Source organism: Xenopus laevis, chromosome 7S (assembly GCF_017654675.1).
Source record: "Xenopus laevis strain J_2021 chromosome 7S, Xenopus_laevis_v10.1, whole genome shotgun sequence".
NCBI lineage: Eukaryota > Metazoa > Chordata > Amphibia > Anura > Pipidae > Xenopus > Xenopus laevis.
The window spans coordinates 83,033,906-83,055,581 of record NC_054384.1 but is presented as its reverse complement, the minus strand read 5'-3'; the positions used below and the strand labels follow the sequence as shown (position 1 = coordinate 83,055,581).

Below are 21,676 nucleotides of genomic sequence, written 5' to 3'. Positions count from 1 at the left end.
AACAGTACAGAGACCCCAGAAAACCATATATTTTCAGAAAGTACACATTCTGACGAATCCAATATGGGTAAATAAGTGTTTCTACTGCAAACTGCCAAACTGCAAAGCAATGCTGAACATAACGGTTTTTATCAAATTTCTGAAAATCGTCACAAAGCTTGAATTCTACCCCATTATATGCCACACATTTCGTAACGTATCAGCATAAAACATCCTAAATATGAACGCCAGGGGTCTACTGAACACTTTGATGCCCAGTATGCATAGATATAGCAAACTATGTGGCGCACAGAGACCCCCAAATGGATATATAGTAAATAAAATTTACAAGGCAAAACAAAATAAGGCAGTAAAGAGTGAGATGCAAAAAAATCCAATAAAACCACAAAAATCAATGTTTTTTTTCCAGACTCGTGTTATCGGCCGTCAGAATCACAGTTTGAATATTTTAGCTGGGCCAAACAGGTTATACGGCTAGAAACAAGTGAACACAACATACGCAGAGCTGAAAATGCAATAAAATGGCTAAAAATTCAATAAAATGGCTAAAAATGCACCAAAATACCCAAAATTACAATATAATCACCGAAATAACATAAAAAAGATATTGCACAGTATGGTTAGCGAATACGCTATTCGTAATGGCAATAAAACATTTTTTTCAGCCAAAAAAAGAAACGATGCGATAAGAAAAATAAAGCCACAATGCCATGTATGTGCGTGTGCGTGTGTACAAATGGTAAATTACATGTTATGTGTGTGCGTGTGCACATGTGTGTAAGTGCAGTGAGTGTAAGTGACCCCCCCAATCCCCAAAAATGTATGTGTAAGTGTGAATCTAAGTGTGTATTACTGTAATAAGTGTGTGTTGGTGTGTTTGTGTGTGTAATTGTTGCACTAACCTGAAAAAATCGCTGGAGACTGTTGCAGGCGATCTGGAAGGGCCTCAGGAAGAGATCTGCGACGTCCTCTGTGTGCCTGTGCTGTGGGGGCGGAGATATCCAGCGCGGTGTAGGCTGCAGCAGCAGGACACGTAAGTTACACGTGCCTGCTGCTGTTTTTGGGCCCCTGGGCGATCGCGCCCCAGGGGCCACTCGATCCCCTGCTCTGCTCGTTGCCTAGGGGCAGGGGATCGATGCGGAACGGAGCGAGCGGCTCTAACAGCCGCTCCTCCGCTCCAGAACCCGGAAGTGCTGCAGAACGTAGAATCTACGTTCTGTGGCATTTCAAGTTACTTTTCCACAGAACGTAGATTCTACGTTCTGTGGCACTTAAAGGGTTAATGGGGGACATGTGCAAGGACTCTCTTAACAGTCACATACACAACCTAAAGCAATAAGTGATTGGTACAGAACTGTATAAGGGGCAGACTAATTGGAATTGACCATTTACAGGCAGAGCCATGGCAAATTATACATCTGGTTAGTATTTTAAACCTCTTTATTTCACAAATATTCAAGTAAAAAAGCAGTTTTTGGGTACATCAGGACAAAATGTTTATGTAAAATCCAGGAAAACATTACTTGAAATCAGGAAAATGCATTATAAATTGGTGGGACCACAAATACAAAATGTAAAATGCAGGGAAACTTAAAATCAGGGTGCTTAAAATCAAGGTTTCACTGTATTCGATATATAGCCAACAAATCTTTAGCTCTAACTTCCCTGCCATTGACGAGTATAAATAGGAAGCTAGACCACAGGTGTCACAGGATAATCTTAAACTCTGAATGTTGTTATGAGCAGAAGATGCTGGAAGTTGTAGTAATGAACGATTTGAGTTTTACACCCCTGTATTAAAGGAAGTATGAGTCTTTAAGGGAAACAGGATTGCCCAGTAATTTTTTTTTTTCCTTTTCAGACCCTTCCCTATTCCTCTTCCAGTCTTATCACTCAAAACATTCCTCATTTTAGGGGTCGGTAACCCTAGTAACCGGCAGCAGTTTAAATACCAAACAATGGATCTGCAGAAAAAGTTAGAGGAGAGCCATTGAGAAACAAAAAAAGGAGGGTTTTCACTGTGAACACAAAAAAGGTGGTTTAAATGTGAGGGCAGTCATGTTGTAAAATTTCCTATTCAGAAAGGCGGCAACCAATGGATAAGAGATGAAATGAGTGAAAATATTTATTTGTAGGAATGCTTTTGGAATTCCGCCAAACCAAATCTGGATGTGTTTATCCATACAATTTTATTTCTGAATATGGATATTAGGGTTCAGATTCTATCCACGATTGGGCCAATTCTGTATTTAGATTGGGCACATTTGTTATTTAGACCAATTTCTTCTGTGTGCCACTGTATTTTAACGGTTCAATAAGCAGTCAATGGTAATTATCCAGAAAGGAATTTATTCTTCCCCTTTGATAGTAAGTTAGCAGCTAAGCTACAGGGGGGTTATGGTAGGGAATCCTTCCCATCATTCAACATGTAGGGATATTTTGGTTGTATTTTTGTATGTCAACCAACATTGAAAGATTTCAGATCAGGTTCAGTTGCATGTTGTCTCTGTATACCACTGTCAGAACAATGTTAAAAATTACATTTTGAGGGAATCTTTCTCATTTTAAAGCAGTGGAATGCACCACATTTCTACACAAGTATTTGATTATTATATTTTCCATTTTGTTATTTCGCATGTATATAATCAACACTGCTGGATTGATCACAGAGCAACCCATTTAGTTAGGCTTTGCACTGAAAACCAGTTTTGTTGCCAGCATTAATAATACAATTGTAAACATATTCCAGTAGTGAAAAGCAAGCCGTTATTTTGTTCTTTTGATATGAGTTTTTTTGGCTACTCTTAACAATCTCTCAAACCCTCACAATAAATGTCAGAATCCCAAAGCTGTGTTGCTGTCTGCCAAAGGATACAAAACCACAGTCACTGGATTCTAGTACAGTGATTTCTGACAAGCCCCATTATGAAGCTCTCATTAACATTCAGAGGCTGTAGTTAAGCATAAGGCAGCACAGCCAGTATAAACTGACAGATATCCTATCCATAAAACAAGCATAGTTTGCATTGGCTTTTCTCCATGCTCCAGAATCCAATACTGCCTTAGAGCTAGTCATTGTTAAGTTTTCTGTATCTATGCAACTTCACTTCATTAGAAACCATGTAAGTAGCTAGTGTGTGTGTGTGTGTGTGTGTGTATGTATGTATGTATGTATGTATATATATGTATAGAGAGAGAGATATTGAATACAGTACCCCATATTGTAAATTATATAGTGAATAAAGTACCCCCTCTTGTAAAATATAAGGATATTCTAAGTTACCGAGGAGTTTCATGACCATATAAAAACACGAGGCCGAAGGCCGAGTGTTTTTATACAGGTCATGGAACTCCGAGGTTACTTTTAATATCCTTATATTTTACAACTGGGGGTACTTTATTTATTATAATACACAAGTTTCAGTAAGTCATGTGACTGAAATTACATCAGAACTCACCGTTTATAACTGATGACATCAGAACTCACCGTTTATAAGGATATAATTTACAAGATATTCATGGCTTTTGTGTATTATAAGGATATAAAAACACGAGGTAACTTCTAATATCCTCATATTTTGCAACTGGGGGTGCTTTATTTATTATAATACACGAATTTCAGTGAGTCATGTGACAGAAATGACATCAGAACTCACCGTTTATAATACCACACTCAACAGGCTCAGATACAGGAACTGATTTTATATAGTGAATAAAGTACCCCCTCTTGTAAAATATAAGGATATTATAAGTTACCGAAGAGTTTCATGACCATATAAAAACACGAGGCCGAAGGCTCCGTGTTTTTATACAGGTCATGGAACTCCGAGGTAACTTCTAATATCCTCATATTTTACAACTGCGGGTACTTTATTTATTATAATACACAAATTTCAGTGAGTCGTGTGACAGAAATGACATCAGAACTCACCGTTTATAACTGATGACATCAGAACTCACCGTTTATAAGGATATAATTTACAAGATATTCATGGCTTTTGTGTATTATATATACATCTACATCTCTTTAAAGGGGTCATTTGTGTAAAACAAAAACCAGGAATGTGACATTGCATTATACGCCTCTAAATATAGAATGAATATACTTAGAAAAGTTCTTGTAGCTGCTTTTTTTTTCACATTTCTACCAAAATAGTTCTGGTGTCATTCATTTATTCCAGTTGGACTGTTCACAACTAGGTGGACATGACTGGGAACTGCAGCCTATATTTGCTTGTGTTAATGTGCACATGTACTTTGCCTACCCTCTGTCAGGGCTTGGGCCTTCCCAAAGTGTAATTAGGACCAAGGAAGAAGCTGTAGCACAAGCAGGCAGAAATAGTTCACTATGCAGCTTCTGAAGGGTGAAAGAAGCTTAACGTGATACTGACACTAAAAATGTTCTTTTCAAAATATAAATCTACATTTAAAGTTACCTATAGGTCATGTTGATCGTTTTTCACGGAAAGTTCTGCATTTGTAAGTAATTGTTACTTGAAATTTCTAAACCTTTTGCCAACCTGACTGTCCCTTCTTAACCTGTCAGTTATAGTTTCTAATACAAACGGACTACTGCTGTACAAATATGGCAGCTCCCTCATAGATGAACAGGGTAGTGAGAAAGGTAATGTAAAAGAATCAGGCAAATACTTTTTGGCAAAATTATAAATAGCATTCAAAGACAATGTTTTGATGGATAATAAAAAAGGTTATTTTCTGATGTCAGTATCTCTTTAAAGGAGAAGGAAAGGGATCGTGCACTTGGGAGTGCAAAATCTTAGGCACCCCCAAGTGATTGCATTGACTTACTTGAAACCCCAGGCTGGTGCTCCTATCAGCAGAAAACTGCACCGGCTTGGGGTTATACCAGTGAGCATCACGGAGCGATCCTCTTCCGTCTTCTTCTTTCTTCAAATTTCCCGGGGCAAACGCACGTGCAGTTAAACTAAATAGTTGACTTTTTAGTTAAAGTTCGGCCTTTCGTTCAACTGCACATTTGCAGCCGCGCGAAGAAAGCTAAAGAGGAATCGCTCTGTGGTGCTCACTGGTATAACCCTGGGCTGGTGCAGTTTTCTGCTGATAGGAGCAGTGGCCCAGGGTTTCAGGTAAGTCAATACAATCACTTGGGGGTGCCTAACATTTGCAGGATAACTTTGTATTCCGAAGTTGCCTCACGAGAAAACTTCTGGCGACTTCGGCATACGAAGCTCCGCGTGTGCCATGCCGCAGGCGACTGGAATACGAAGCTCCGCGTATGCCATGCCGCGGGCGACTTTTAATTATAACCGGCACAAGATAGGCGGAAGCCGTTCGGGGAGATTGGTCGCCCCAAAGAAGACGCAATTAGTCGCCAGGTGACTAAATCTCCCCGAATCGCCAGTTGTGCCCTTACCCTAAAGGTAAACTAGAATCTTACCATTATCTGATGTCCTAAACAATCTTTGAGTGGAATTACTAATACACCAATGTTTTCCTACATCTATAACCTTGTTATGCGATAAGCAGGGCCTTGGCCAGATCTTGGACTCCAAGGGGCTTGAACTGAAAAGATCCCACAACCAATTCTTTACACTGTGATGTCCCTTTGTAAAGGTGGCCATAGATGTAACAATTATGATCTTTTTTTGGAAAAGATCTTTCCAAGAAAGATTGTTTGTTTCAATACACACGTGTAGAGCTGAAATAGACCTGATTCAGCACTAACAATGGCTGATGTTTGGGTGCCTTCAAAGGCACCCAATCTGAATTTTCCGTCCAGCCCGATCAATGAGCCGACTGTTATCCAAATCTTCTGCCGATATCGGTCGGCTCTTTTCCCACCATACACCACGATATGAAAATTGGTTTTGTACGATATTATCTGTGCATCTGTGGGCCTTGGCCACCTTTTTTAGACATAAAATTATATTCAGGTTTATTGTCTAAAATGGTGAACAGTTGATTTTTTTTAAAGCAATACCAGATAAGGTTCTAATTGCCAATGGCTATGGCAATGCCTCCTACCAAAAAAAAAAAAAATCTTAATTCATAACTGCTCCTGCTAACAACCCCTTCAATGCCGCATGCTCGTGCCAGGTGAGTGCACGACAATTTAAAAAAAAAAACAAAAAAAACCGTTGAAGGGAGTGTGGGATTTTAATGCTGTAGTAGAGGAAGCCCCTTCACACCGCAGGGTCTGCTTCCTCAATTGTTGCATGATTGCAATGTTAAGTATAAGGAAAAACCATAAAAACATAGGAAGGCTGTTTTTTTTCTAGAAAATATGGCAGCCCTACTAACAGGCCACCTGAGGGATGGTGCTATTCAGAACAACAATGATCACTTCACATTTACCGAACTAATTAGCAGCTGGATAAATGCCGTTTAAATGTCGCCAGTACATCCTATATGAGTAAATAAATAGCTGATTATCCGATCATTCCCAAAGCAAAACCTGGTTGCTAAGACACCCATATTCTATATCCTACAGTATATGCAACCCAAGACTTATCGCATTTTGAAAGAAAAGCCCCATCCTGTTTCATTAGAACCTCTTGTTTGTTACACTGAACAGCGACTGGATTTCCCACAAACACAAAGCAGCTGCTTTCATTCCGCAAACAATTCCGCTACAGTGCATTATAAGCAGTACCATTGTGAGAGACTCCAGCCAGTGGCACGAGGGGTTAAGTTTTTACTTCAGTTTCACTTAATGTGTTTTACAACAAAAAAAATATAGTTTGCTTTAAAGGGTGTGTTTTTTGCACATTGTGCAGTATGTCATAACGGCTATTACTCGGTTCAGTGGCTAAAGTAAATAGCTGTCAGACAAAAGCTGATATTTTGCATGTATTGTCATATGATATGTTCCTTTTATCCATATACCCACGCGTTCAATGGCTTCATATGTGAATGTTAAAATGCTTTGTTATACGGGTTGTAGGAATTGTTACTTTTCCTCTAAGGGGTAGATTTAGCAAGGGTCGAATTTTGAATTGAAAAAACGTAGAAATTCGAATTCAAAAAGACCAACCGAAATTAAGTCTTTTTTTTTTTTTTGGCTTGAATAGGTCCGAATTCGAATCATTTGAAATGAAGGACTAGCGCATTGATCGAATTCAATTCAAAGTTTTTCCCAAAAAAACTTAGATTTTTCAAAGTCCACCAATTGACTCCAAATAGGTCCAAGGATGTCCGACCATAGGCTAAAACAGCAATTCGGGAGGTTTTAGATGGCGAATGGTCGAAGTCGAATTTTTAAAGAGACCTTACATGATAAATTTCGATAATCTAATTTTTTGCAAATTCGAATCGACTATTCCCTAGTCGAAGTACACAAAAATAGCTCGAAATTTGAATTTTTTTCAATTCTAAAATTCACCTCAACCTTTGATAAATCTGCCCCTAAGTGTTCGTAGCAAAGGTCTATTTATTGGTACTCTTTAGCATACAGTATATATGATTTTTTTTTTTTTAACATGCCTGTTTAAAGCGCACACTTTAAATTTAATAGGGTTTTTTTTCTGTTCAAATCCCTCCTTTTGAGTTCCAATATTATATACTTAGCTGATATTTCCATAACAGGCTTAATTATAGAAAAATAAAGTGTTTGCCTCTAATCTCACCCTTATGAACCTTCAGTTTGGCAATCCAGGCATGTCTAGGAGAATTGACAAATTTTACCCTTGTTGGCCTTTTCATTGGGCACCTCAGCCACTTCCCCTTGGGTGCCATGCTTATAGACGGCCAATTTACCCCAGTTTGTAGGTCCTGATAACATAATCTTCATATTCTCCAGTAATATTGTAATGTAAAATTCACCAAATTTAATAAAACAATGTATAATATTGACTGTTTAAATTGATCTAAACATTTTGCATGGAAAAGGGTTCTTTCTTGGTATTTCAGTTGCACAGATCTACTTCCTGCCAGACAAAAAGACAGCATTGCACTTTTGCTTTATGGCAAGATTCTAGATACAAACTCGGGATCCATTCTATAAAGCAAAATAGGACCAAATTCCATAGATGTGGCCTTTTAATAGATCATGTCATGTATTTTAATGGTATATAGGTGAATGCAATCCTTAAATAATCACTTAGACAACTCTGTTGATCCTGCTTTCTTGTTCATAGGTATGGAGTATGGCAAAATGAAGCTGAGCAGATCTGGAACACTTCAAATGCAAGAAAAGTACACAAATGGCTGTAAGTAGTCTATATGTGAGGTCTGGAGTGTTGCATGATAAAATGCTGTGTAGTTCATTGATGTACAGGTCCTGAACTGTGGCTTCCAGTATCCCCTGGAGTCAGTAGAGACTTGTGTTGTACCTGACTCAAGTTGTCACTATTGCTTCCTAGTAAATACATTTTTTCTATAAAAAAAATGGATGTTCCTGTTCTGTAGCAAAATACATGGTTGTACAAAGTCGCTGTCCGTTTTTAAATATTGGAAATAGGTCTCTTTGTTTTTTATGAATATTGCATCCCACTCGCAGAAAAAAGTAACTCAATAACTACCCACAAATCTTCCAGTGTGATATCGTTAACCATATGGTTATATCTAAGCAGCTGCTGATGCAATCCGCGTGCATAGATGCAATTGGAATTTGCTGTAAATTGACATCAAATCAATTATCAAGTAGGAATGCGTTGTTTAAGCAGACTTAACTCCATAAGGGGCAGTTTAGATTCATCGATTAGATGGAGCTGTGAAATAAATAAGCATTCTTTAATTATTTGCTCCTGATATCTAATTGGCAAAAAAGGGCTGTGAGACTAAGGGGCAGATTTATCAAGGATCCAATTGAAAATTCTAATTTTAGAGTTTTTTTATGGTCAACAGTCAAATTCTAATAGGGAGTTGTTTTTTTTAAAAAAAATTGAATTAGGTTTTCGAGATTTATCATACGCTGGCCCTTTAAGAACTCAAATTTGACCATTTGCCACCTAAAACCTGCCGAATTGCTGTTTGAGTCAATTGAAGAGGTCCAAGGATCAATTTTGAGTTGTTCGCAGCCTTCCTGACGTTCGCGATTTTTTCTGAGTAAAAAAATTGAATCGAGTTTTCAAAGTTCAAATCAAATTCAATTTAAATTTGATTTGGGTTTTCGGGACAATTCCATTCATCCGAGTTTAAAAAATGTAATTATTTTTTTTTCAATAAATTTAGATTGGTCGCATTTATGGGAGTTTAGGGGAGTTTTTAAAAACTCACATGAATTCGAAATTCGACCTTTGATAAATGTGCCTCTAAGGGGCAGATTTATCAAGGGTTGAAATTTGAAGTAATAGGAGTTTTTTTTAACTCCCATAACTTTGAAATTCGAAGAAAAAAAGACCAACCGAAATTTATTGGAAAAAAAAAAATCAAATTTTTTTTCTGTGGGTGAATAGGCTGTATGCGAATCGCATGAATCATAGTAAAATTGTATTTGATCGAATTTAATTCAAAGTATTTCCAAATAAAACTTAGATTTTTCAAAGTCCACCAATTGACTCCAAATGGGTTGTAGGAGGTCCCCAATAGGCTAAAACAGCAATTTGCAGGTTTTAGATGGCGAATGGTCGAAGTTTAAAAAAAATAAATAAAAAAAAGACAGTACATGATAAATTTCGATATTCGAATTGTCAGATTTTTCCAAATTCGAATTGAATTTTGGCCAATTTGATAGTCGGAGTACACAAAAATAGATCTAAATTTAAATTTTTTTACTTCGACCCTTGATAAATCTGCCCCTAAGACTGCCATTGTTTCCTGCCTCTGAAATATGAAACATACTGTTCACCTTTCCTTTGTAATTATTGTTTTTTTTTTTCTTATGTTTTTTTGTGGTTCTTGGATTATGTACAGCAGCTCATCAGTTTGAAATTCCAGCTTCTATCTGGTTGCTAAATTGCAATTAACCATGGCAGGAGTCTTTTGAATGAGGGACTGAAATATGAACAGCAAGGTCAGATAGTATGATTGTCGGTGCTCCTGCAACACTGGGCAGAGTGGAGCTGTTTTTGATGTGTGGTTACCCTAGAACTAACAATAAAGCTGTAGCTTTACAGAGAAATAGTTGTATTTTTTGTTTTAATTTCATTTATATTTGGTGGGGTTTTTTTTTTCTGGCTACAGTCAGTAGTTGTGGGTCGATTTGTGGGGAAGTACTATGAAGTGTTACTGTCAATAACACCAGGACACTTGTGTAGAAATGTAGCATTAGTTTGGAGTGTGCACATAAGACAAAGTAAGCTTTGTGTAACTGGGGCAGAAAGAAGAGCTTTTGTTATCATTGCTTCCCCTCCCACCCCTGCTGTTTACTGTTCACACTAAGAGTAGGGGCACCCTGGAGCGATTTGGGGAGATTGTCGCCCGGCGACTAATCGCCTCGTCTTTGCGACGACCAATTTCCCTGAACGCCGGGCCGGCCCCTAGGCCCACTACCATTCGTCGCCCCTGTCCCCCTCCAGGTGGACAGTAGCAATGGGGATTGGCGCACGGGAAATTTTAAAAAATTATAGTATCTCCAGCTCATCCCCAGTGTTTTTTTGAACCAATGTGGGTGTGTTTGGGCAGCATGCCGCCCCCTAAATTCCTGCTGCCCTAGGCCCGGGCCCGTGGCCTTTCCACAAATCCGGGCCTGCCTGAACGCCTTCCCTCTCTCTTGCGCTGGCTGAATGAAAAATCGCCTGCTCTAAAGCACACGCGGCGATTCATTTTCTGAAGTTGCCCGAAGTTTCCTCGTGAGGCAACTTCGGAAAACACAGCGGCGCGCGTGCTTTAGCGCAGGCGACTTCATTATAGCCTATGGGAAGACACAGGGAGGCAGTTCGGGGAGGTTGTCGCCCAGAAGAAGAGGCGATTAGTCACCAGGCGACAAAATCTCCCTGGATCTCCTCGTGTGAACTAACCCTAAAGTGCTGCAGTGTTGCATGTGGTGTAGGAAGAGCGTTGCACTGGGGTTAGACTTTTCGTGGCTTTTTACATTCTATTCTCAAACTGCACTGCAGGGGTGGTTCACCTTTGAAATAACTTTTCGTATGATGTAGAGAGTGATATTCTGAGATAATTTGCAATTGTCAGAAGAAAAAGGCAAATAATTATAAAACTATAAAAAATAAATTGTAAAATGTATAATGAAGCAATAGAATTCTTAATGAATCAGATAAAATTGAGCATAGGACTGGCCAGATATGGGATGACTGACGTAGTTGTTCAGCTTAAATATATTGCAATATATGGACAAACAATCCCTGTTTTGTTTAAAGGGTAAGGCATTTTTCAGAAGCAGTATGCACAAAATGTCGCTGTCTTAAATATATTGATAATGGGTTGAGTGCAGAGGACTCTTGTATTTGTCTATAAAAAATAAATAATCCAAACCAATTGAAAAGTTGTTTAGAATTGTCCATTCTATAACACACTAAAAGTTACCTTAAAGGTGAACCACCCCTTTAATGACAGATTATTTGGGGTGTGATTTGTCAGCCCTGTAATTTAACAGTGTTCATGTCACTGCTTGTTGGCAAAATGTCAAATGCTACTTTTAGAAATCATTTGCAGAATCAAAGTGTGACATTTTATGATTTACTATTTATACAACTTCTGTGCTCTGCAGCTAGTAACTGATTACTTTTCTATAACTTCCATGCATGCACCATTAATCAACCTGGGTCTCCCCATTTACAGGTTTATTTATAAAATAAGAGGTGTAGTTTTACAACAGTTATATCTCTTAACAGGGAGCAGATGCTTCCCAGTTCTGGCCATATTAAGACAGGGTTGTTACCCCCAGCAACTGTGGGATTGTTCATTTTTCCTATTTTTAAATATATTTAACAATTTTATAGCCTTTGTAATATGGCCATTGCCTTTGCTAAGCAAGACATTGGGTGGATTCTAATGAGAATGATTTTCTAGATTCAAACTAATGAGACAGTTTGCTTAATGGTTCATTTAACATTTTGTTTAACATGAATGGATTGTAAGTCTGGCGCGGTTTAGCCTTTCTTGGAGACCTTTCCAAATCTGCAGAAAATTGCTTATCCCACCTAAATAAATTCATTGTGATCCAAATATGTTGCAGAAAACAATATTAGTCTTACTCATTGAAATACTATGTTTTGCTCTGAAATTAGGCTCCAGTTGTTGTTTTTTTTTTTTTTTTTTTGTTTTTTTTGACCAACCATATTCCCCACTCGGGCTCTAAGTAATTAAACCACATTTCTCTTCTTTTCTATCCACAACACATTGTTTCCAGATACAAAAACCAAGCTGATGGTTTCTATGATCGTATCCCTTTAAACCTACATTTCTTTAACCTGCCTCGCATGGTTTAGTTTAGTGTGACACTTTTGTTGGCACCGAGGAGATTAACGTACATTGTCTTTATGGAACAGACAATCGGAAGGAATTTGCTGTGGGAAATGAATCCAGTGCCATGAGTGCAGTCAAGTTCAAATGCCACCAGCTCCTACTAAGCAATGACAGGCTTATTCGAAAAACAACCTACTGCTTTGGAAACTGTTATGCTCCCTGTGTGGAGCCAATTACCAGTTGTAAAACTATTTAACTTGGTTGAGGTTCCAATTTTTATTAGTCTGTTTACCTTTAGCAGCCAGTTATAAAGCAGTTTTCACCAGTTTAATCCCTAGGGTGTTAGCCTGTGTGTTTATATGCCCACGGAATGCTTTTAGGAGTAGCATCTCCCATTTATGTATGTCCCAAACTCTATAGGTGTGACAGCCTTTTGAATGGAAGCACTGCGGAGGTGTTGCCTGCCATGACATTTTCTCATTTGAGAAAATGGTTCAGAATCCATCTCAAGCTGCTTTTTTTTAGTTTGTTGCTCTGTCATGACCTTGTTTTGTGTTGTCCATCTGGCCAGCAGGCTCCCTGGCTGTTCTTTGCTAGTAGGTTTTATTCAGAACCGTTTGCCTTTTCTTTAACACCGAAACATTATCCTGGAAAGCAAAGAACATCAAAATAATTCTGTATTCCACCTGTGGGCATCTGTCCTTTGGTTGTGTTATTGCCTGATAATTCTTATAAATGTATATTCAGATGAGTCTTTATCAAGTCTTCTACAGAGAAGAAAAGGTGTCCATAGCAGCAGAATAGTTTTCCCTAAGTGCTCAGAGTTGTCGGTTATTGTGAAGCAATTTCTGCTTGCCAGACTATACAAACACAGCTAGCTTGTTTCTGTCTAGCCGTCTCCCTCTTGTTTTATGGGTGTACTGCAACAGGATTATTCCCAGCAATGTTCTGCTCTGGCTCTTTTCAAATGTAAACCATATTGATACAATTATTCTTCATTTATTCAGTCTGCAATAAAAGGGGAGAATAAAGGTGGCCATACACTATTAGATCCGCTATCTTAACCCGATATGCCTTCTAACAGCTGGGCGATATCGGTTGAATCCAAATGATCGGATTGCAATGCTGAGAATGGGCGCCAGGACCAATGAGGTCCTGGATCTCAGAAAAAAAAAATCAAACTTGACCGATGGATATCTGCCTGATTTTTGGCCTGATATTGATTGGGAGGACCCATCGGGAGCCCCCACACACGGGCAGATAAACTGCCGAATCGGTCTAAAGGACCGATACCAACAGCTTTAATCTGCCTGGTATGGCCACCTTTAGCGATGCTTTTTGCCACAAGTTCATCTTAAAACTCTGTAGATCTTTTGTTGTCGTTGTTAGCACAGGTATGGGACCTGTTATCCAGAATGCATGGAACCTGGGGTTCTTTCTGTAATTTGGATCTCCATACTAGAAAATCATTTAAACATTAATTAAACTCAATAGGCTAGTTTTGCTTCCGATAAGGATTTATTAAATCTTAGTTTGGTTCATGTACTGTTTTATTACAGAGAAAAAGTAAATCATTTTTAAAAATTTTGATTATTTGATTATAATAGAGTCTATGGGAGACGGCCTTTCTGAGTTTCTGGAAAACTGGTTTCCGGATAACTGATCCCATACTTAAACTAAATACTTATAAACAGTATTAACATATGTTTATAAAGTGGCCCCATAGTCTGTAGTGTTGTACAATAGAAGATTATATACATCAAACATACAAATACTATGATACAGAAAGAAAAGATGGCCTTGCTCAATAGAGCTTAGAATCTAAAAGGAGACGCAAGTAAATTAAGGTTGGGCCTTTATATCTCTCATAGATCTCCTCCATTAGCAAATGTAGTTCAATTTTCAAAGGACTGAAGTGTTCCTAATGTGTTTTTTGCTTTCAACTTATGGGTTTTGGAGCACTTAATATGGTGTGTGTAAAACAAGAGCATTCCTATGTTTGAAAGGTGTTGCATTTTGCCATTTTATCACTGTTTTGCCAGCCATGGTTTTGCTGGGACCTGCACATAGTATTTCTTGGGTTCTGATGGGGAACAGCAACCTTCCACCTATATAAATTAACAAATGAGTAGATAAGTATGCCAACACCTACACCTTAAACAGAGAAGCCATCCAACTTATAATTGTTTTTTTTTTTTGTGAACATTTCTAGAAGAATGAAAAGGGAGTACCTCAGTTTTTCACACTGATCAACACTTCTCAACTTTGTTTGTTGCCATGTTTTGTATTTTTTATCTTTTTGTATTTTTGTTTATTAAGGGACCAGCTTGGTTACATTTTGCATTGAGAAGGACTAAATGCATTTCTAGGGAATATATTGATTTTTGTGATCAGACATGCAAAGCCATTGTTATTAATGCAATTAATTGTTATTATTGCAACGTGAAAGTGTTGTAGCAGAAGTGTGTTGCAATGTCTGCAGCTCTTTGTATTAATGAACATTGCTAAATGGCTGGCAAATGAGGAGTTATGCTCATCTCTTCCTTTAGGCCATTTGGATATTGATACCAATTAAAAGCATCTGTAACTAAAGAGAAGCAACACCAGCTACAAAGAAACATGCTTGCTTGTGTACCAGTTTAGTAATTAGAATGTTCGTTTATTTTACCCAGACTGGTCTGACACCTTTAAAGGGGCAGTTTACCTAAAAATTTACTATTATTATTATTAAAATTATTGTTATAATTATTAGAATGTAGTAGTGGATAAGAATTTGCACAACAAAAAATTGACACGCTGCAGCATGTGACAAAAAAAATTGACGCCCATAGACCAATGCATTTTGACAAATTTTTGGCAAAGCGAAAAGGGACCGAATTCTCCCATCACTGTACACTTTTTGTGTTTAATGTTTTGTTGTTATATAGCTCTTTAGATTGCAATCGAAAAATGTTTCCTAGATAAGAGGTTACTTACCTTAGCAATTCATAATGCCAGCATGGAAAAAGAGCATCAGATAGAAAGAAAAAAACAGTTCTGTATTCAGATGAATGGCAGCAGTTTTTACAGGATTTAGACTCTAATTTTCTTTTTTTTTATTGAGCATAAAAGTAACTTCAGCGGTGCATAATTTTAAGGTACATGGAGGTAAGTGCCACATTTTGGCAATGATACAGTGTACATCAAAATCAACCAAGTCTGAGCATGCAGATTGGAGATCAGATTAATATGCTGCAGAAACAAAAAATCAAAGTGTGTGGCATTTTGGCTGATTCCAGCATTCCAGAACGCACTGATCAGGATTTGTTTTGAGATTCTGCTAGGGATGCACCAAATTCACTATTTCTACTTCGTGAAAGATTCAGCCGAATACAAAACCAAATCTGAATCCTAATTAGAATATACAAACTAGGGGTGGGAAGGGGAAAACATTTTTTAGTTCCTCGTTTTGTGACAAAAAGTCATGTGATTTCCCTCCCTGCCCCTAATTTGCATACGCATATTAGGATTCGGTTTGGCTGGGCAGAATGATTCGGCTGAACCTGAATCGTACTGAAAAAGGCCGAACCGAAGCCTGAATTTGGTGCATCCCTAGATTCTGCTAAATCCGAATCAGTCCTACTGGCTGACCGAAGGCAACACAATTTTATTTCCGATATTGCAATTTTTTGGCCACAATGTATTCTGTTTTAGATTCAGACCTATTTTTGTGGAGGATTCAGGTATTGGGCAAATCCATATTTACTACCCGACCATATATTTAAATTTGACTCCCGTTAGGGACAGTTTCACAGTCCTGTCACTTCCTTTGTTTTCCACTTGTTCAGGCCATCTGCCAAATTGAACTTTACTATTGACCAATTATTGTCCAATTATAACCAGTACAGGAACAATGCTTAGATACCCACTTGTTCGTTGGCCTTTACTGCTAAGATACTCACCCACTTTTAACACATACTACTAATGCTGTCCTGTGTACAACTGTCTAATGCTGTCCTGGGTCCATCCAATCTCATTGTTCTCGGTTTAATCACAAAGGGGTCCAATTTTCCCCAGTTAATTCCCCAATGTGACACTAGGCTGAGAAGTGGCCCGGTAATAAGTAGCTAAGAAAAGCCACATCCACTTGCTTATAGAAATAACCAATTTGAATACAAAGGATTCCAGACAATATAATACAATATGGAAATGCCAAGGTAGGCTTCAGAGAGGGTTTCATGCAAGTTTCTGTCAGTACTGAACCTGTCAGGGAGAATGACGGCACAGCCTGTCTGTTCTTTGCTCAATTATATTGGATGCTTTGCAACTGAAGCAGCCTGAACTGGCTTGAACTGAAATATCCTTTAGGGGAGATGAGCAATCATTACTCTTTACTTACAGATACTGTAGAGCAATAGGAGGGTTTGATTGAAATCAGCATGAATTGGAATTATGTTCTATAGAAAGAGCAGAAACCAGCAAGGGCGGATGGATAATTATTTGTCATATTCTTATATCTTGGTATTTTGTGGCTTAAATAAGAAATTGCTAGAATAATAAAACAATCATTTTTAGGCCCCTATTTTGCAGATTTAATGAGTGATTTTTCATGGTATGTTGTTTCCTTGCTGGCGCTGAGAGTTCATAAGCAAGCCGCTGAGAATTCATAAGCAAGCCGCTGAGAGTTCAGAAGCAAGCCGCTGAGAATTCAGAAGCAAGCCGCTGAGAGTTCAGAAGCAAGCTGCTGAATGTTGCACTACACAGGACCAGAGACGTCCCACTGGTGGGTTATTGTGCTGCATTGTTCTGCGGCTGTTTCTCCGCAGCCTGAAGATCCACTAACAATATCTCATTATCAAACTCCCAAGATGCAGTATTTTTTTTTTTGTCCACAATCCCTATTTGTCCCTTGATGGTTTTTGTTTAGTGTCGTGCAGGAAAGAGAGAAGTTTGAAAGGTGAAGGAAGAAGTTTAAATGAAACTTCTCTGTTCAATTTTAGCTAGGGTATTATGTCGTTTGTATGTGGGTTTATTTTATGGATACTCTGCTCCACTGGGGCAAGGATTGATGTATAATCTCTGTAAAGCGCTGCAGAATATGTTGACACTACATAAATAAATGATCAATCTGGTAGTTTTGCAGAACTGTACAATTGGTAGTTTTGCTCAGAATGGTGGATCAGCTTATTGTGTGCGCAAAATATTTTTTCTTGTCTGCATTCCTTTATGAATGGCAGCTACTATATTGTTTTTTACCAGCATGTTTTACTGATGATCACAGTAAATATTACAATTAATATAACCAATAAAGCAGTCCCACACACTTCTACAGACCCAAAATGTGGGCTGTCTGTAAAATTATCAACATTTGCAAAAAAGGAGAATCCTGTGTAAGCACACTGTAATATTTTAGGTACCGAGATTATCTTCCATTCTTTTTACAATAAATTCTGATTGGTGCTTGCTGGGGTTTCTACTACGGAGTGATGGCGCCACAGCTGTTACTTTATGCAGTAGCTTTGCAGGATGGAAGAAGGCAGTTTATACATAAATACAGAAGAGCCACTAGAGCCTCTTGTTTCATCCAAAGAGCTTTTTATATGCCTTACTGCTGATAAATGCCCCCCTCCAAAAAAAAAAAAAATGCATTTCTTTTAAAGCAATATCCTTTATTAATACATCGACATCTGATGATCAAGTCTGGGGGAGGGCTTTTTTCCCTTGGCTGAATTTCCATGTGTAGTTAGGAGCTACAGTTCTAAGATTTGTGCTGGCAGTTTTGTAATTGAAACTCCTTGATTTCCTTCTTCACCATTATGTGGAGAGCGCGGCTCTGTAACAAATCTCTTTCTCTTGGCAGGAGCAGACAACTTCATTCGCTTTTAATAACAGCAATTGGTAATTATAACCCTGAGTTTTATAGGCTGTGTGATCGCGATCTAAGCCAAGATGTAAATATGAGTTAAGGAATTATGCTTCGGTGCTGCCTTTCTGCAAATGCTTTTCTGTTCTTCAGTAACTCTCTCCCAGCGTATGAGTATGGACAGGGCTTGGCACTGGTTTTCTCCAGAGGGGCAATATACACTTCTGGCCACCAGAAACCATACAAATGTTGGCTTATTCTGAATATTATTTGAAATATATTATATTTCACTGTATATTTTATAATGGGGCAGTATTGTAAACTGAGCCAAACTTGCAGAAGTACACCCAAAGCACAGGTAAAAAAGACGATTTAGTGTTGTTCTCCCTAAAGGAGCACACCATGTGTGTTAAAGGGTTTTTTTCACCTTCCAAACAATGTTTTCAATTCAATTGTTTTTAGATTGTTCCTCAGACATAAAGACTTTTTTCAATTACCTTCCATTATTTATTTTTTTACTGTTTTTTCAAAATCTAAGTTTAAAGTTGAAAGTCCCTGTCTCTGTTGTTTGAGTCTGGCAGTTCATTAATTCAGGTGCAGTTGTTCCATTTCTCAGCAGCATCTCTGGAATATTAGCAACTATTGTATCAATTCTAACAGCTGTCTGTAATAAAACCCAGTGATTCAGCTCAGCAGGGACAAAGATAAGAAATGTATCAACTACGGGTCAGTCCACACGAGCAGATTCGGGGAGATTAGTCGCCCCATCGACAAATTGCCTCTTCTTCGGGGGGGGGGGGGGTGACCATTTCCCCGAACTGCCTTCCCCTTGCTGGCTAAAATGAAAATCGCCTGCGGCAATGGACACGTGGTGCTTAGTTTTCCGAAGTTTCCTTGTGAGGCAACTTCGAGCGACTTCGGAAAACAAAGTGCAGCGTGTGCATTGCAGGCGATTTTCATTTTAGTCGGCGGAGGGCAGGGGGAAGACAGTTGGGAGAGATTGTTTCCCCGAAGAAGAGGTGATTTGTCGCTGGGGCGACTAATCTCCCTGAATCTGCTTGTGTGGACTGACCCTAAATGTATCCATTTAGAACAGTTTACAGGGTCGGTGACCCCCCCCCCCCTCCAAGAGCTGCTTCAGAAGGTGAAAAATGACACTGTACATTTCAATATTACAAAAACGGCAACACACAGAAAATAGAAAGTCATTGGAAAAAATTATTTCTGGTGATCTATCTGAAAAAAACTAGTTGTTTGAAGGTGAACCACCCCTTTAATTATGGCTTGACCTATTTAACAAGTTTCAGTGTCAGAACACTGGAAGGTAAGACATACTAGAATATCGTACAGGGGCCAAAGACCACCTAAACTGGGTATATTTATATTAGGAAGTGAATTGCCATTACCGTATGTATTCCCCGTTGACTTCTTATTGTTATGTTGCTGTTGTATGTTTCCAAAACCAAGTGACCCAGTGTGCTGTTTACTGTGAGAGAATTCCAAGGGAACCCATTTATGGATTTTATCATCCATGTACGCCCCTCCCAACTGTTCCGATTTTGACAGCTAAACCCGCAGTCCCGGATTGTTACTGGAATGTCCCAACTTTCTCTTTGATCTCCTGCACTGAACAACCAGAAAAAGATAAAACGTTTCAGAAAGTCCAGAATAAATGCAAACTGTGACTTGCAGCTTAAAGGGAAATTCACCTTTATTAGGAAAACTGTAATAACTAGGGATGCACCAAATCCACTATTTTGGATTTGGCCGAACCCCCGAATCCTTTGCGAAGGATTCGGCTGAATACCGAATCCGAATCCTAACTTGCATATGCAAATTAGGGGTGGGAAGGGGAAAACTTTTTTTACTACCTTGTTTTGTGACAAAAAGTCACGAGATTTTCCTCTCCGCCCCTAATTTGCATATGCAAATTAGGATTCGGTTCGGCCGGGCAGAAGGATTTGGCTGGATCCAAATCCTGCTGAAAAAGACCAAATCCTGGCTGAACCGAATCCTGGATTCGGTGCATACCTAGTAATAACACATAAAAACCACAGCAATTTGTTAAAACGTTAATAACTTGCCAAGTTTTGTAAAATGAACATGGTAATTAGGGGGTGTATCCACAAAATGGGCATGGTCAAGAATGTCTGCGGGGTAAATGCTTTTTTTTTTGTCCCTCTTTTTAAAATATTGGGTGGTATACATGCACTCGGCTAATAGGCTTGTTCTATCTAGTCCAAAGTCAATGATCTGACTGTCTAATTTGGTAAATACATTCCAAGGAATATTGTTTTACTTTTCCTTTATTTTTAACAGTAGTAAGCAGAACATATTGATACTAGTTAGTAGCAAAGTTAGCCTAATATTTTCTGTATGCTTGTGTTATATAACGCATATTGAAATTGCCAGGGTACTCTGTTTAGATCATTCATTTTACAGCTATATACTCTGATGAAAATATACCCATGGTGGTAAAATTATGATGAAAAGGGGTATAAATTGTTGTTTTGGCTTTGTAGAGCTATAGAATCTCTGCTGTGGCCTGTGGGAGGGTACTTCTTGTATTTTTAGTCCACAGGAAAAGCCACACATAATTTCTATTGTTTTCAGAATCCATAATTAGTCCTTCTACTGTCAGTCTGAACTGCCGAACAGTTTGCAGTGTAGTCGCTGTTATTAGGCTTCAGGTCAAGTATATTTGATCTCAGTGGCAGCACAATAGGTTTCTTTCCACTTAAAACTGTTTTTGCTCCTGAAGGTTGCTTAAAAGCTTTAGCTTTTGCCTTTCAGAATTCTGTTTTATAAAAATATATGTATAAAAATATTTGTTGCCTGTTATGAATATTATGGTAAGGAAAGCAGTTTTCCTTTCTCCGGATGTAGCAAATCCATCAGCATTGTATTTATTCTCACTTTCCCAACAACCCACATTTATTAAGTCTAAATTCTGTAAACTAAGGGCTGAAGGCCAATTTTATTTCTACTGGCAGTAACAGAACAGTCCTGATTCTCCCCGCAGATTACACAGTGATCTGTGAAATGCAATAGCGTTTGAATGGAGTGTCTTCCAGTAATTACATAGTTTATTTTAATCTGCTTTTTAATAGAACCAAGGTGCAACATGTTTACTTGGGTCTGGCGCTGTTTCTTCCCTGTGTGTGTGTGTATGCACAGCACAAAAATACTACACCCCTGTTTAAATGATTATAGAAGAGACATTATATTGCTTCACATTTATGATTGATATCAGGGCTCAAGAGTAATCTGCTGCACTTCAAATTCTTGCCTGTGGAAGGAGGCAAAAACTGTTGGGTGTACCAGTTTTGGGTGGACTGTTCCCACTGGGGTAAACTCCCCTGAGATATAGGTGATTACATTAAGTGCCATCTGCCTTTAATCTAAAAAAAAATGGCTAAATGGAGCAGATGGTCAAATGCCCCAATTCAACAGGTTGCCACTTGAGTAAGATGTCCTAATGGAGCTCCAAGCTTCTAAGCTTCTCTGCCTGCTGAAGTATAAAAAAAAAGCAGCTGTTTGCCCATTTAAGTC

The 21,676-nt window shown here is 38.4% G+C and overlaps 1 protein-coding gene across 1 annotated transcript in view; it reads left to right on the top strand.

The window, feature by feature from the left end:
- kazn.S (kazrin, periplakin interacting protein S homeolog) overlaps window positions 1-21,676 on the top strand; it is a gene marked incomplete at its 5' end in the record, with an annotated part of 147,512 nt that overhangs the window by 40,725 nt on the left and 85,111 nt on the right. Inside the window, 1 exon segment of the mRNA NM_001091167.1 lies at window positions 8,115-8,186. Within this exon segment, the coding sequence (NP_001084636.2) occupies window positions 8,115-8,186 (72 nt within the window).